Below are 15,405 nucleotides of genomic sequence, written 5' to 3'. Positions count from 1 at the left end.
GCATCTTGGGGGGGAGGGCAGGGGACTTATACAAACTCTTCAAGAGAAAAAGAAGAATGACTACGCAACATGTTTTGAAAAAGGAGAACAACCTAGATGTCGAAACTAGACAAGAGTATTAAAAAATTCAGACCAATCTCATTGGTGAAAAAGATACAATGGCCCCAAAAAACATATCAGCAAACAAAATCCAGCAATATATAAAAAGAATAGTACAACACAATCAAATTGGATTTATTCCTTGAATACAATAATGGCTTCTCATTGGAAAACAAATCAATTTTGTAAATGTCTGCAATAAAAAGATTTAGGAACAAAATTTTTAACATTTCAATAACTACAGAAAAATTGCTTGGAAAAAAGTTCAACAATATAAAATTTTAAAAAGGGACCTCTTATGGGGTGCCTGGGTGACTCAGTTGGATAAGCAACTGCCTTCAGCTCAGGTCATGATCCTGGAGTCCCAGGATCGAGTCCCATATCAGGTTCCCTGCCCAGCAGGGGTCTGCTTCTCCCACTGACCCTTCCCCCCTCATGCTCTCTCAATTAAAATCTTTTTAAAAAAATTAAAAAATAAATAATTAAAAAGGGACCTTTTAAAATATTAGAAATATAGAAACGTCTTATAAGTAACATCATACTTAATGGTAAAAACTCACTTTCCACTAAGACAGGAGTATCTTTGGTCACCATTTCTATTCAATACTGTGCTGTAAGTTCTAGCCAGTATGATAAGAGGGTGGGGATGGGGAGTAGTGGTAAAACCAAAACCATCCCTATTCACAGATCAGATAATTGTATATAAAAAAAGTACAAAATAATTTCAGACACATTACTGATATTAACAAGAGAATTCAAATTCAGCAAGATTGCTGAATTCAGAATAAATTTACAAACAACTATATTCTATGTTCCAGCAGTAGAGAATGAAAATTTTAAAACACCATTTTATAGCATTTTAAAAAAGATTTTTTTTATTTTGAGAGAGAGAGCAAGAACAAGCTGGGGGGGGCACAGAGAAAGAGAGAGAATTTCAACCAGAGTCCATTCTGAGAATGGAACTCCACATGGGGTTCGAATTCAGGACCATGAGATCATTACCTGAGCTAAAATCAAGAGTCAGACACTTAATTGACTGAGCCACCCAAAATTTCCCTATAGCACTTTTAAAAACCAAGAATCTATGAATAAATCTAACAAAATTTTTCTAATGTCCTTATGACCCCTGAAATTTCCTAATGACTGAACTAGTCTCTCCTGCAGAAAAAAGTTACAATCTCTGAACAAAATACAAAATGACAATGGCCTAAAGTCCCTGGAGAATAAACAAAAGTGGTCAGATTCCAAGGACAGTGAAAGCTAGCAAATACAGGCTAGCATGAGGTTAAGTTTCACACTTTCTCATAGCTTTTATCCCAAAGCCAAGGCCCATTTGGGCAGAACAGTGAAAATCTGATAGAAAACTTGTAGTCTTTTTGTCTTACAGAATTGGAAGCCAGTTTTTGCAGCAATTACAGCTGCTGAAAAAAAGAAGAAGAAAGAATCCTGGGGAGATGAAAGAGTAAGAGAGAGGAAGCCTCTAGTTCGGTAATATGAACTCTATGTCTAAGGCTGCCATGTGAATTGTGAATGCTTAAAAACAGACTCAAAGCAAGCCAGTTAAAGAAACGAAATGAACTGAGACACTTTGAAGTTTGAATCCAACTAAGAAATTAAACAACTGCTCAATCTCACTCTCTCTCTCTCTCTCTCTCTCTCTCACGCACACACACACACACACACAAACACACACCCCTCTGAGAAAATCACAACAGAATCCAGAATTCCCACAACAAAACTTTCAGAATGTCCAGGATTCATTCAAAATGTTACCTAGCCTCAAGTGAAAAGATAATCAACTAAGATCAATTCCAAGACTACCCAGGTATTAGAATTACTAAGACCTTAGGCCCAGTATTCTAACTATACTTCATGAAATATAGAAAATGTGTCCACAATGAATGAAAAGACAGGAAATCTCTATCTCAGAAATAGAATGAGAAAGCATCAGATCAAAATTCTAAAGATTCCACTACATGGATTTAAAAGCAGATTAGAGCAACATAGGAAAAGTCAGTGAACATGAAGATAGATAGATTAATGGAAATTATTCAGTCTGAAGAACATAGAAAAAAAAGATTGAAAAATATAAACAAAGACTTCAGGATCTGTGAGACAGAAATAAAAATTCTGAAACATAAGTAAATGAGGTTCAGAAGGAGATAAAGAATGGGGGAAAAAACTGAAGAATTAATTGCCAAATTTTACCACTATATGTAGTGAAAGACCTAAACATTCAACATGCTCATCAGCAAAGCCTAAGGAGGACACAGAAGGAGCAACAACAAAAACAATAACAAAAAGGGAACTTTCCTGAGGCACATCTTAGTCAAACTGCTGAAAAACAAGAATAAAGAAAAAAAACCTTAAAAGTATTCAGAGGGGAAAAAAAGACAATATGTAATACACATACATACGTACACACGCATGCACACACACACACAGGACAACAATCATTTAAATTCTGACTTATCAAAAACAATGGGAAAGAGATGAGAGAGAAACAATGTTTTTAAAGTGTAGAAAGAAAAATTCATCAATCAAAAGTTTAACATTCGCTAAAAAAAAAAAAATCCTTTAGGATTAAATGCAAAGTAAAAACTCTTCAAACAAAGAAATACAGTGAGAATTCACCCCTGCAGATGAGCACTACAAGAAATGCTAATAACTAAAGTTCTTCAGACTGAAATGAAGTGGTACCATATGAAAGGTCAGATCTTCAAAGAGAAATAAAGAGCACTGGCTATAGAGACCCCCCAGGTAAATACTAGAATATTATTCCCCTCAACTCTATAAAGTAAACAGGTCTGTTTAAACTAATATTTTGACAATGTATTTTGAGATTTAGAATATATTAAATGCAATTCACTTCACAACTATGGCATATAAAGGATGGGAGAAGGATATAAATGGACAGGCATGGCTGAAATATTGCTATACATGAGTAGTACAATATTAACTCAGTTAAATGAAAAATTAATTATGTACAGTGTGATTTCTACAGCAACCACCCCAAAAATATATTAAATAAAAACACTAATAAATAAACTAAAGGAGAATTCCAAAACATTTACTAATTTAAAGGTTAGGACAAAAGAAATGAAGGAAGGAAAAACAGAGAACTTAAATCAGACTGCATCAATAATTACATGTTAATGGTCTACTATTTTCATACTGGCAAAATCCAACTCACGCTGTCTCCAAAAGGACTAAAATTATGATACAGTTAGGTTGAAAATTAAAAGGATACACCACAAAGGTAGTTAGCATACGAAAGGGGGAGTAGCTATATTAACATCAGATAAAACAAACTTCCAAATAAAAATATTACCAGAGATGAAAAGGGGCACATCATAATGATAAAACGGTGAAGTCATCAGAAAGATGTATCATAAACATGTAAGTACCTAAAGTAAAGCTTCAAAATACAGGAAGAAAAAACCTGACAGAAATAAAGAGTGAAGCAGACAACTCCACAATCACAATGGGAAATAGTTTAATATTTCATCTCAGCAACTCATAAAAAAGTGTATCATTAATTAACTTCAGTAAGTTAATTAAATTAATTAAAAATCAGGAAAGACAGATAGCTAAACAACACTATCAACTAGCTTAACCTAATATTTGTAAAGCATTACCCCACCAACTGCAGAATACAGATTCAAGTGTATTTGCCAAAAAAGACCACATGCTGAGCCATAAACAAGCATAAGAGATTTAAATGTATTTAAATTATACAGAGTATCCTTTATGATCACAATTAAATTAAATTAGAAATCAAAACAATAAGATATCTAAGGGGCGCCTGGGTGGCTCAGTGATTACGTGTCTGCCTTTAGCTCAGGTCATGATCTCAGGGTCCTGGGAATGAGCCCCATGTCAGGATCCCCGCTCAACAAGGGGTCTGCTTCACCATATTCCTTCTGCCCCTCCTCCCCCCTACAACGTGTCCTCATACATGCACATGCATGCTGTCTCTCAAATAAATAAAATCTTTTTTTTTTTTAAAGATTTTATTTATTTATTCGATAGAGATAGAGACAGCCAGCGAGAGAGGGAACACAAGCAGGGGTAGTGGGAGAGGAAGAAGCAGGCTCACAGCAGAGGAGCCTGATGTGGGGCTCGATCCCAGAACGCTGGGATCACGCCCTGAGCGTGAAGGCAGACGCTTAACCGCTGTGCCACCCAGGCGCCCCAAAATAAATAAAATCTTAAAAAAAAAAAGATATCTAAGAAATCTCCCTGATTTTAAAACTTGACAAATTAAACAACACAATTAGGAATAACTGATTTGTCATAGAAGATATCCTAAGAAAAGTCATAAAATATTTTTAACAGTAATAATAAAAAAAATTAAAATATCTGGGACGCAGCCAAAGCAGTCATTAGAGGGAAATTAACAGCTTTAAAATTCTTATAGGAAGAGAAAACAACAGATAAATAAATAAATGAAATTCTTATAGGAAAAAATACTTATTAGGGAAAAAAGAAAAATATAAAAATGAAAGACCTAAAGTTCCACTGTAAAAAGCTTTAAAAAGAGCTAAATAAGTAAGGAAAAGGAAGGAAAAAGTAAAAATAATGAAACAGAAAACATAATAGAGTCACTGTTAATAAATGCAGCTAAAGACAAACGTTAGTTCTTTGAAAAGATTAACAAAATTGATAAATGCCTACCTAGATTGATAAAAAGAGAAAAATTACCAATATCAGGAATGAAAGAGGGATTATCACTACAAAGCCTAGAAACATGAAAGGCCTAAGAAAGTAATATGTACAACTGCACACCAAAAACTTTGATAACTTCCATGAAATGGAGAAATTCCTTAAGAATACTACTAATTCATACTAAAACTGACAGAAAATGAAAATATACTCTGAATAGCCATATATGCATATATGTTATATGTACATTTATGAGAGTTGAATCTGTTATTAAAAACCTTCCCACAAAGAAAAGTTTCAGCCCACACAGCTGCTTAGGTGACTCTATCAAAACATTTAAGAAGTAACACCAATATAACACAAATGCTTTCAGGAAACAAAGGGAAACTATTTTTCACTTCATTTTATGAAGGCAGATAACTCTAATACCAAATACGGCCAAATATAAATAGGATAATACATTATGGCCAAGGACTATCCCGGGAATTCAAAGTTGGTTTTAACATTTGAAAATCTAACAAGTAGGGGCGCTTGGGTGGCACAGCGGTTAAGCATCTGCCTTCGGCTCAGGGCGTGATCCCAGCGTTATGGGATCGAGCCCCACATCAGGCTCCTCTGCTGGGAGCCTGCTTCTTCCTCTCCCACTCCCCCTGCTTGTGTTCCCTCTCTGCTGGCTGTCTCTATCTCTGTCAAATTAATAAATAAAATCTTTAAAAAAAAAAGAAAAAGAAAATCTAACAAGTAATTTACCACATTAACAGAACAAAGGTGAAAAATGTTATCATCTCCACAGATGGAAAAAAAGAGTATGTGGCATTATTCAACACCCATTCACGACAAAAACTAAGTGAAATAGGAAGAGAGTACAACGTCCTGAACCTGGCAAAGGCAACTGATGAAAAATCTACAGCTAATGCCATACCTGATGAAATTTTTTTTTAAAAGCATATTATAAAAACTTTTAATGGAAATCTAGAAGATTTATAAAATATAGATGGAGACAATCTTTTTAACAAAAATTATAAACCCAAAAGTTATAAAAGATTTGAATATATAAAAATTTAAAACTTATGAATACAAAATTATTATAAATAAAGCAAAAAAGCACATCTAAATGTCCAGTATATTTATGAAAAGGATGTTCAAATTCACTAGCCAGAAAATACAAATGAAGAAAACAGTAACATTTTAGAGTTATCGGTCTAGCAAAAATTAAACAGAATTTATACCTGAACACATTTAAGGTATCTCACACATTGGAGGTAGAAATATGATGAACTAGTCATTTTGGAAAACATTTTGGGAATACTATTAAACGTAAAATGCATATACCCTTTGATCCAGAAATCCCACACTTGAGAATAAAAAAGCCATACAGTCTCTGGTCTAGCAATCATATTCTTGAGAATCATTTTCAGAGAAAAGTCCCCATTATAAAAGGACATATATAATAGGATACGACTGCAACAATGTTTATGGTAGCAAATAATGGAAACAAATACCACTGATATGGAAATGATGGAATAAATTATGGTATAACTATGCATGGCATTATAACCAAGGTATTACAGTATGTTTCACTATGTAGTCATCACGAAGACTGATTTTGAGCTTTATCAGAGGATGTGGAAGAGGACTTCCATGAAACACTGTTGAGTGAGAAAAATAAGAGGCACAAAAGCTAGCGTCCAAAACACCCATATAAAAGTTTAAAAGCTGCACCAGAACATGTCTGTGTTTCTGTATGCTGTATCATATTGTAGAAGATAAATATGCCTGGTTTTGTTAACATGGGCTGGCTTTCAGGCAGCAAGAGAGGAGGAAAGTCTATGTGTGAGACATCAGCAGCCCTCAACCAAAAGAGGAAGAAAAAAAAAACTTTGAAAAAATAGGTAATTACATTTATGATCTATAAACTCAAATAAAATATGTATTTGTATGAATATATATGAAGATGCTAAATGAAAATTAAATTTATAAAAATGTTCAAGACATGATTGTTGAATACCTTTCTACTGTCATCTCAATCTGAATTGAAGTTTTGTGATTTAAGCTAGATTTCTTTTTCCATAGAGACAAAAAGAAATCCCGCATTCTTTATCTCAGAATAAAATTTTAAACTAATTCAATTAAATATCTTATGTAAGAAAGTTCTAGGATTCTGGCAGTGGTACTGAAGGAAACACCAGAAAATCTGATCACAATCATAAAACTCAGGAGTGAGAACAGGTGCATCTACATCATTCGGCCATTTCCTTTTGTGCAGGTTGCTCTGGAACTCCAGCCAACTTACTCCCCTCACAAGGAGGTAATTTATATTACATATAGCGCATGAAACTGGAGAAGAGTAAAGTTAAATTTAATGTTAGGTATTAAATGCTAATTTCTCAATGGAAATCTAAACTCAATAAAACTCTCCATTACAAAGAAATGACTAGAATAGATTAGTCTTTTCAAATAAAGTTGTCACAGAGTCACAACTCCAGAAAAATATTCTCCTAACTTTAATTCTAAAGGGCCTGTGGGCAGGAGAACAAGAGCCAAATTTTCATGTAATTCCCAAGTCCCAATATTAAGAGAAATAATATATTTCATTTGGAGAAAAACCTAAGTGCTTGGCAAAAATTTCAGTCAGCATCAATTATTTCAATGCAAGTTAAATATGGTGACATTATTCAAATTTTGTAATATTAATTGTATATCTTTGCATGATTTATAAAGTTATCCAAAAATTTTTTTCATCTATTTCTAAGTGAAACCAGTGTTTTCTATCAGAATGAAACAAAGTGCAAAGAATGTTCAGTTCACTTTGAACGTCAATAGTACATATACCATAAATAAGGACCATATAGTCAATATCATGAATTATGTCTTCCCTTATCATTCAGCAATAGGAAGGCCTGATTTTAAGGCATATTTGCGTTCCATTTTGACTCAGAAGCAGATCAACAGATACTGTACGAAAAATTAGAGAGAGAAAGCATTTTGAATCCGTTACAGCATGAAATGGAAATGAATAAGCAAATGAAAGAAGCAAACGGGTGAGGAAAAGAAATAGACTTGGAGAAACTGGAATACAGTTAAGGCAAGTGAACTGTGGCAAAGTCAAGAACTTTTTTAAAAAAAGAATGCTTTAAAGAGAAATTTCTGCATATATAGAGAAAAAAATTTAAGTCTTAGAAAGTATGGTGGGGGGAGATCATTAGAAATTTCTAACGTTAAGTTAAGCTAATTCTTTCAGAACAGGAATAATCATATAAAAATAAAATTTACCTTTTCAGATTCACCATTGCCCAAGGAATCCCAGTAGGCGTGTTAAAGGCAGGAAGGAGTTTCTCAGCCAGCTGAACTGCTTTAACCTTGAATATCTGAGATGAAAACATAAAAACATTTTTTATAAAAAAATTATAGCCACCCATTAATAAATTATAGCCATTATCATTTGCTGATCTCTCTCAGATGCATACTACAGGGAAGAAGTCCAAGGGGGAATAATGGCATCTCTTTGGTACCATGTAGCATACAGCAATCAGAGAAAATGCTGGTAAACTGTATACTGAGGAAAACTACCATGTGTAATATCCTGAAATTATACTTATTGAAAGGGAAAGATACGGTTTTGGTGATAATATTATCTGTATTTTCAGATGGCAAAAGTCTCAGCGAAAACATCAGGTTACAAAATGTCCATACAATGGTATATAAGCTTAGTACAAATACTAAAACAGAAAGATGCAACCCAATTTGGATAAATGTCCTTGAATTACTTACTGTAAGCATGTTTATGTCTCAACATTTTCCATCAAGGTTTGTCCACATTATTAAAAAGAAAAGGCCTGAGTTCACATTCCCAGTTTGAGAGTAATAAATGCTTCACCCCTAGTCCTAATTACTGTTATTTTGGGTACCAAAACAATAAATTGCCTTAATATCAGTAGATTCCAAAATTTTAAATCATGTACTACTACCAAAATATACACAGTAAAATTTCTAATATTCTTAGCATATCCAAATAGATAGGCTTGTGTATCCCACTTTGGAAACTGCTGACTTAGAGGCTCCAAACTGAGACTGGGTCATAATATCCAATTGCCCTTCAACAGATGACTGGATTAAGAAGATGTGGTCCATATATACAATGGAATATTACTCAGCCATCACAAAGAACGATTACACAACATTTGCTGCAACATGGATGGGACTGGAGGAGATAACGCTAAGCGAAATAAGTCAAGCAGGGAAAGACAATTATATGGTTTCACTAATTTATGGAACATAAGAAGTAGGAAGATCGGTAGGAGAAGAAAGGGAAGAAGAAAGGAGGGGTAAACAGAAGGGGGAATGAACCACGAGAGACTATGGACTCTGGGAAACAAACTGAGGGCTTTGCAGGGGGCGGGGGTGCAGCGGAATGGGATAAGCTGGCGATGGGTATTAAGGAGGGCACATAGCACTGGGTGTTATACGCAAGTAATGAATCATGGAACTTTACATCGAAACTAGAGATGTACTGTATGGTGACTAACATAATAAAAAGATATTATTATTTAAAAAAAAAAAGAAAAAGTGGTATGTTCTCCTATATGATTCAAGCCAATCTTTTCTCAAATTGATTTCAAATTGATTAGATACTTAAGCTCTCATCTTTCCACTCCAGTCAAATGTTTTTGATAAAATATTATTAAATCCTTCAAATAAATAAGTAGTTGAGAGTCTGGAACAGATCAAAGTTCTAGACTGAGGTTACATTAAACAAAGCATCCCAACATGACTGGGGGTAGAAGATATCAGAAATATGTGCAAGCTGACAAAGAAATAAGATTTTTAAATGTTTTGCAAGGTTCCTTAAATGAGGCAAAACCTCTTAGCAGAATTCTAATTAGATATTCTCATACAACAACAATTTACCATTTCCTTGAATACCTACTTTGACGCAAAAGTCTCAACGAAAAATGTAACAATTTTAAAGTTTTAATAAATTTCTCATATTCATCTCATTAATTCAGAAAAGCAAATGTAAACTGTTCTCTCCATATTAACATTTCTAAGTTAAAAAAGTCAAGTTACATTATATAGTGAACAACAGTACTGCTTGTGTTTACCATGAAGGCGAAGGGACTAAGTTCTTACCTGATATTAATATCGTGGATTTATTAATCACATATTTTTATATTACATCTTTTCTACATATAAAAAGTAATAGTCAAAACAGTAAAATGACTTACAAACATAAACATTTTCTAAGTAGAAAGCATTCTCATTTCACTTCCAGAAGTAAATTTCTAAAAGATAATTTCTAATTTTTACCTACTTTGTGCTATTAATAACACATAACATATATACTAACCAGTTAAAGTACACAGCCCCCCCAACCCAACATCCTAATATTAATATCACTGAGAAAAATTTCCTTATATAATAGTGTGCTTATCTTAATTTAATCACAAATATACAAACTCTTTAATGATAAATAAATAAGAGCCCTACATAACCTATCTTCAGAAACATATTTTGGAGACAGCAACAGCTAATTTAAAACACATTATTTTTTGCCATGAAAAATCCAGAACATATCAAAGTAAAAAAAATAAGTCTCTTTTCCAATCCGATTCCTCAACTACACAGTTCCTTCTATAATGCAAACAGCTATCAGTTTCTTAAATATCTAGTAAATATTTTGCACTAAATCAGTTCCATGTGCATGGTTCTAGCCTTGTCACATCGAATCCTCATTTTCTGACCCTCCCAGAAACAGAAATTCTGTTAACAGTTTACACACACAGTTTTTGTCTCTGTGTCTCTCAAACATGGAATAGCATGTGCTCTATTCTGAACCTGCTTCTTTCACTTTACTGTACCTTGGAGATCTTTCCGAATCAGTCCACAAAGGTCTACCACATCCTTCTCTTCAGTGGCTGCAGAATTTCTCCTTGTATGGATGTACTGGAATTTATTTAGTCCCCTATGTAACAGACATATGTTTCCAAACTGTGTGACTATATAAGATAAATTCCAAAATGGGAACTGAAGTATATCAATGGGTATATTTATTTGTAATTTCAACAGTTAATGACAATTTGTCTTCCACGCGTTTTACTAATTTAAATTCTTACTGGAATGTATGAGAAACCATTTTCCTGTGTTCTTATCAATACAAAAGTTAGCAAAATTTTGATTGCCGCCAATCTCATACAGTCCCCAATTTACAAAGATCCAACTTACTGATGAACACCTCACAATTTTTCAACTTTACAATGATGTTAAAGTGATATGCATTCAGTAGAAACCAGCTATAAATTTTTATCTTTTTCCAGGCTAGAGAAATGTGGTGGATACTCGCTCATGATACTGGGCATAGGCAGCGAACCACAGGTTCCCAGTCAGTCATGGGATCATGAAGATGAACAACCAATACACTTCCAACCGTTCTGTACCACACAACCATTCTGTCTTTCACTTTCACTACAGGATTCAATAAATTACCGGAGATATTCAGACTTTATTATAAAATAGGCTTTGTGTTATGATTTTGCAAAACTGTAGGCTAATGGAAGTGTTCTGAACACATTTAAGGTAAGCTAGGCTAAGCTATAATGCTCAGTAGATTAAGTGTATTAAGTGCATTTTCAATTTACAGAATTTGCAACTTCTGATGGGTTTATCAGGATGTAATCCTGTTGTAAGTCAAGGAAGATCTGTAGTTGAAAAAGAAGACTCCAGTGTCATTTTTATTTTCATTTATTTTATTATGAATGCAGTAAATACTCAACACTCCTTCAAATCTCCTTTCAAACACACCTTCAAACACTGCAGAGGATGGAAAAGTACCTAACATTTCCCAGAGTCCACTCCACCTAAGGTTTAACATATGGCACAGGCATTGCCAAGCATACTTAAATATGCAGTATTTGGAAGGAAAAAGTAAGTGATCTGAGGCAGTGGCCTTGCAAGCATCACGGTGAAGGGATCTGATTCTTCTGTGGTGGCTCTAATAGAAGTTCTAGTGACTGGTCCCCATCTTCACAGAGACCATGTGGGCAATAAATAAAGACCATGTGGGCAACATTTCACTTATTTACAGAAAAGAAACTTTTATGTGTTCAACGTCCATTATGTAAAATCTCCCAGTTATTTTTATCAGGAAAAAAAATGGTAGGCAATGGAACTATGCTAAAACTGGTTCTAGGTTTAGAAGAATTAGGGCTGGAAGAATTATTCCCAGGTGTGGAAGAATTGGAAGAAATGGAGTTAAACGGATACAAGGTGGCAAAATTACAGAGAGCTTTAAAATAAAAGTGATGAACCTTAAAGTAACATAACCAAAAACACAGAGAACCACTGTAGATTCTTGAGGAGGGAAGTGATATTAGAAATCCATGTGTGATAGCAAAGGAACAGTCAACAAAACCAAAAGACAACCAATAGAATGGGAGAAGATATTTGCAAATGACATATCAGATAAAGGGCTAGTATCCAAAATCTATAAAGAACTTATCAAACTCAACACCCAAAGAAGAAATAATCCAATCAAGAAATGGGCAGAAAACATGAACAGACATTTCTCCAAAAAAGACACCCAAATGGTCAACAGACGCATGAAAAAATGTTCAACATCATTCAGCATCAGGGAAATACAAACCAAAACCACAATGAGTTACCACCTCACACCAGTCAGAATGGCTAAAATTAACAAGTCAGGAAATGACAGATGTCGGTGAGGATGCAGAGAAAGGGGAACCCTCCTACATTGTTGATGGGAATGCAAGCTGGGGCAGCCACTCTGGAAAACAGCATGGAGGTCCCTCAAGAAGTGAAAATAGAGCTGCCCTACAACCCAGCAATTGCACTAGTGGGTATTTACCCCAAAGATACAAATGTAGTGATCCAAAGGGGCACCTGTACCCCAGTGTTTTTAGGAACTATGTCCACAATAGCCAAACTATGGAAAGAGCCAAGATGTCCATGGACAGACGAATGGATAAAGAAGATGTGGTGTACACACACACACACACACACACACACACACACACACACACACACACCACAATGGAATATTATGCAGCCATCAAAAAATTGAAATCTTGCCATTTGCAATGACGTGGATGGAACTGAGGGCATTATACTAAGCAAAATAAGTCAATCAGAGATAGACAATTATCACATGATCTCACTTGTGGAATTATGTGGAATTTAAGAAACAAAACAGAGGATCATAACGTAAGAGAGGAAAAAATAAAAGATGAAATCAGAGAGGAAGACAAACCATAAGAGACTCTTAACCATAGGAACAAACTGAGGGTTGCTGGAGGGAAGGGAGGTGAGGGCATGGCAGAACTGGGCGATGGACATTAAGGAGGGCATGTGATGTAATGAGCACTGGGTATTATAAAAGACTGATGAATCACTGACCTCTAGGTCTGAAATCAATAAGACAGTATATGTTAATTAATTGAATTTAAGTTCAAAAAAAAGAATCCATGGGTGCTTTTGTTTTCTTTATTGAATTAAATTACTAATGTAATACTCTTGCAGCCTGTTTTCAACCTAGCACAGTGAGAGTGAAGAGTTCAGAATGCTCAAATGACTCCCCATCTCATTCAGAGGAGAAGTCCTTTAAGAGGCTATACATCTTTATAAGTGATGCACCTCTATGACTTCTATGCCTCATTCTCTCCTTTCTTTCCCTTCCAGCAACCTACTTCAGCCCTATTAACCATCTTTGTTGTTTTCTAAGAATGCCAGTTATGCTTTTGCTTCAGTGTCTTGTCATTTGCTGTTCCTTTCAACTAAAGGCTCTTATAAAAAGGCTCTCTCTTCTCCTTCAGGAGAAGCCATTCTCATGGCTCTCTTATCTCCTTCAGGTCTCTATACAAATGTAAACCTCATACATACTCCCTGACCATCTTATTTGAAATTAAAACTTCTTTATCCCCTTCCATGCTCCACCTCTCTCCTTAGCGCTTCTCAATAACAGCACGTATACGTGTATGTATAGGTGTGTAAACACATACGGGCTTTCACATACCTACCCGTTTGTTGCTGTTGAATACCTGAGATTTATAATAAAACAAGTAACTATCTTCTTTCTTTTCCATACCAACCCCACATCCCCAAAATATCTGATGTTAATATGCAAAGGTTTTAAGACCCTTTTTAAGATATTCTACAGAAATGCTGGGATGATGACAATGATGATAATAACACACACATATAGTAACCCATTTAATTCTCACAACAACCCAATGAGATAAATACTGTTACTCCCATTTTACAGAGTAGGAAACTGAGGTTTAAAACAAGTAAGTTAATTTGCCCAAGGTCATACAACTAGTCAACGGAAAGCCTGAATTTAAACCTAGGCAGTCTAGCTCCAGAGTCCACGCTCTTGCTTATCAAATTCACTAGATATAGATATCTAGATTACTGACATCTTGATAGAGACACAAATGTAGACAAACATAATTACTACACCTTGCATTATTTAATCTTACTTTTTGTAGTCAATAATTAAATTCCTCAAGGTATTTGACTAATTCATTGCACATCTCTTTGTCCTGTATCTTATATCCTCCCTTTTGAATGATACTTTGGCTAATATAAATATCTGAGTTGGCAGTTATTTTATCTTAGCGATCTAAAGATATCACTCCGGTGTACTGCACTGAGCACTCTGCTGTCAGCTGTCATCCTTCTGTAAGTAATCAGCCCTTTCTCTTTAGTAGCTTTTAATATTTCTTCCTTATTTTTTATATCTTTTCAAATATTAATTCTCTACCATTTATTCCATTAAACTCATCTAAGACTCCTACTAAACATTCTTTGAAACCTCTCACTATTTTATATCTCTCAATTCTTCTTCTTAATTTCTCTCCTTGACTCTCTATACTGCATTCTGCATGAATTTTCATCATCACCATGAACATCCTCGAAGGCTAGACAGCTGTTCCTTAGATCAAGTGAAGGTTACTACAAAACTGCAGGTTAACAAAGAGGTAAAAACATATTCACACACACCTCTCCCTCAAAATGAGCCTGCAAACAATATTCTCAAACTCATAATGAAATCTAAGATTTATTCTATTTACAAACTAACAAGTTGGCAACCACATTTTCATGAATATCCACAGAGTCATAAATATCCCTGACTACTGGGTCAGAGACCAAAGGACTATATTATTCACAGCAAAGTATCAGCCAAAGATTTGAGTTAATCCACATTGCCCTTACCTGCCCCACCGTCACCCCCACCCAAATCTCAGAGGGATGATCCAAAGAGTCCGTGGTGGTTTCCTACACACATGGTGGGTTGTGTTGCAGAAAAAAAAAAACACTGAGCTTGGAGAATCTCTTTCACAGTAAGTGAAAGCAAGCCGATTTGATGACCTTAATTCACCCCTGCAAGTATAACCCAAATGACCTGGGTAAAGAGCAGTCAAGGCCTTGTATCCTTGGTTTCCTGGCAAAAGCGTGCAGGGACACTCAGGGGCTATGGTGTTTTGCTTTCCTAACCCTTCATATCAGTAGCAGCATTGCCTTCCTGTAGCAGCAGCTAAATCCATTTTTTTCCAGTGCTAGCAGAACCAGCTTCATGACCCTCAACCCTCACTGGAAAGACAGCAGCAAGAGCACCAACCTGTCAGC

The 15,405-nt window shown here is 35.0% G+C and overlaps 1 protein-coding gene across 1 annotated transcript in view; it reads right to left on the bottom strand.

The window, feature by feature from the left end:
* Positions 1-15,405, bottom strand: part of MAN1A2 (mannosidase alpha class 1A member 2) — a 189,996-nt gene that overhangs the window by 91,835 nt on the left and 82,756 nt on the right. Inside the window, exon 6 of the mRNA XM_002924539.4 lies at positions 8,038-8,132. Within this exon, the coding sequence (XP_002924585.1) occupies positions 8,038-8,132 (95 nt within the window). The remainder of the gene's footprint in view (positions 1-8,037; positions 8,133-15,405) is intronic.

The sequence above is a fragment of the Ailuropoda melanoleuca genome, chromosome 2 (assembly GCF_002007445.2).
Source record: "Ailuropoda melanoleuca isolate Jingjing chromosome 2, ASM200744v2, whole genome shotgun sequence".
Lineage (NCBI taxonomy): Eukaryota > Metazoa > Chordata > Mammalia > Carnivora > Ursidae > Ailuropoda > Ailuropoda melanoleuca.
The sequence above is the reverse complement of the archived record's forward strand: the minus strand, read 5'-3'. Positions and strand labels throughout refer to the sequence as shown.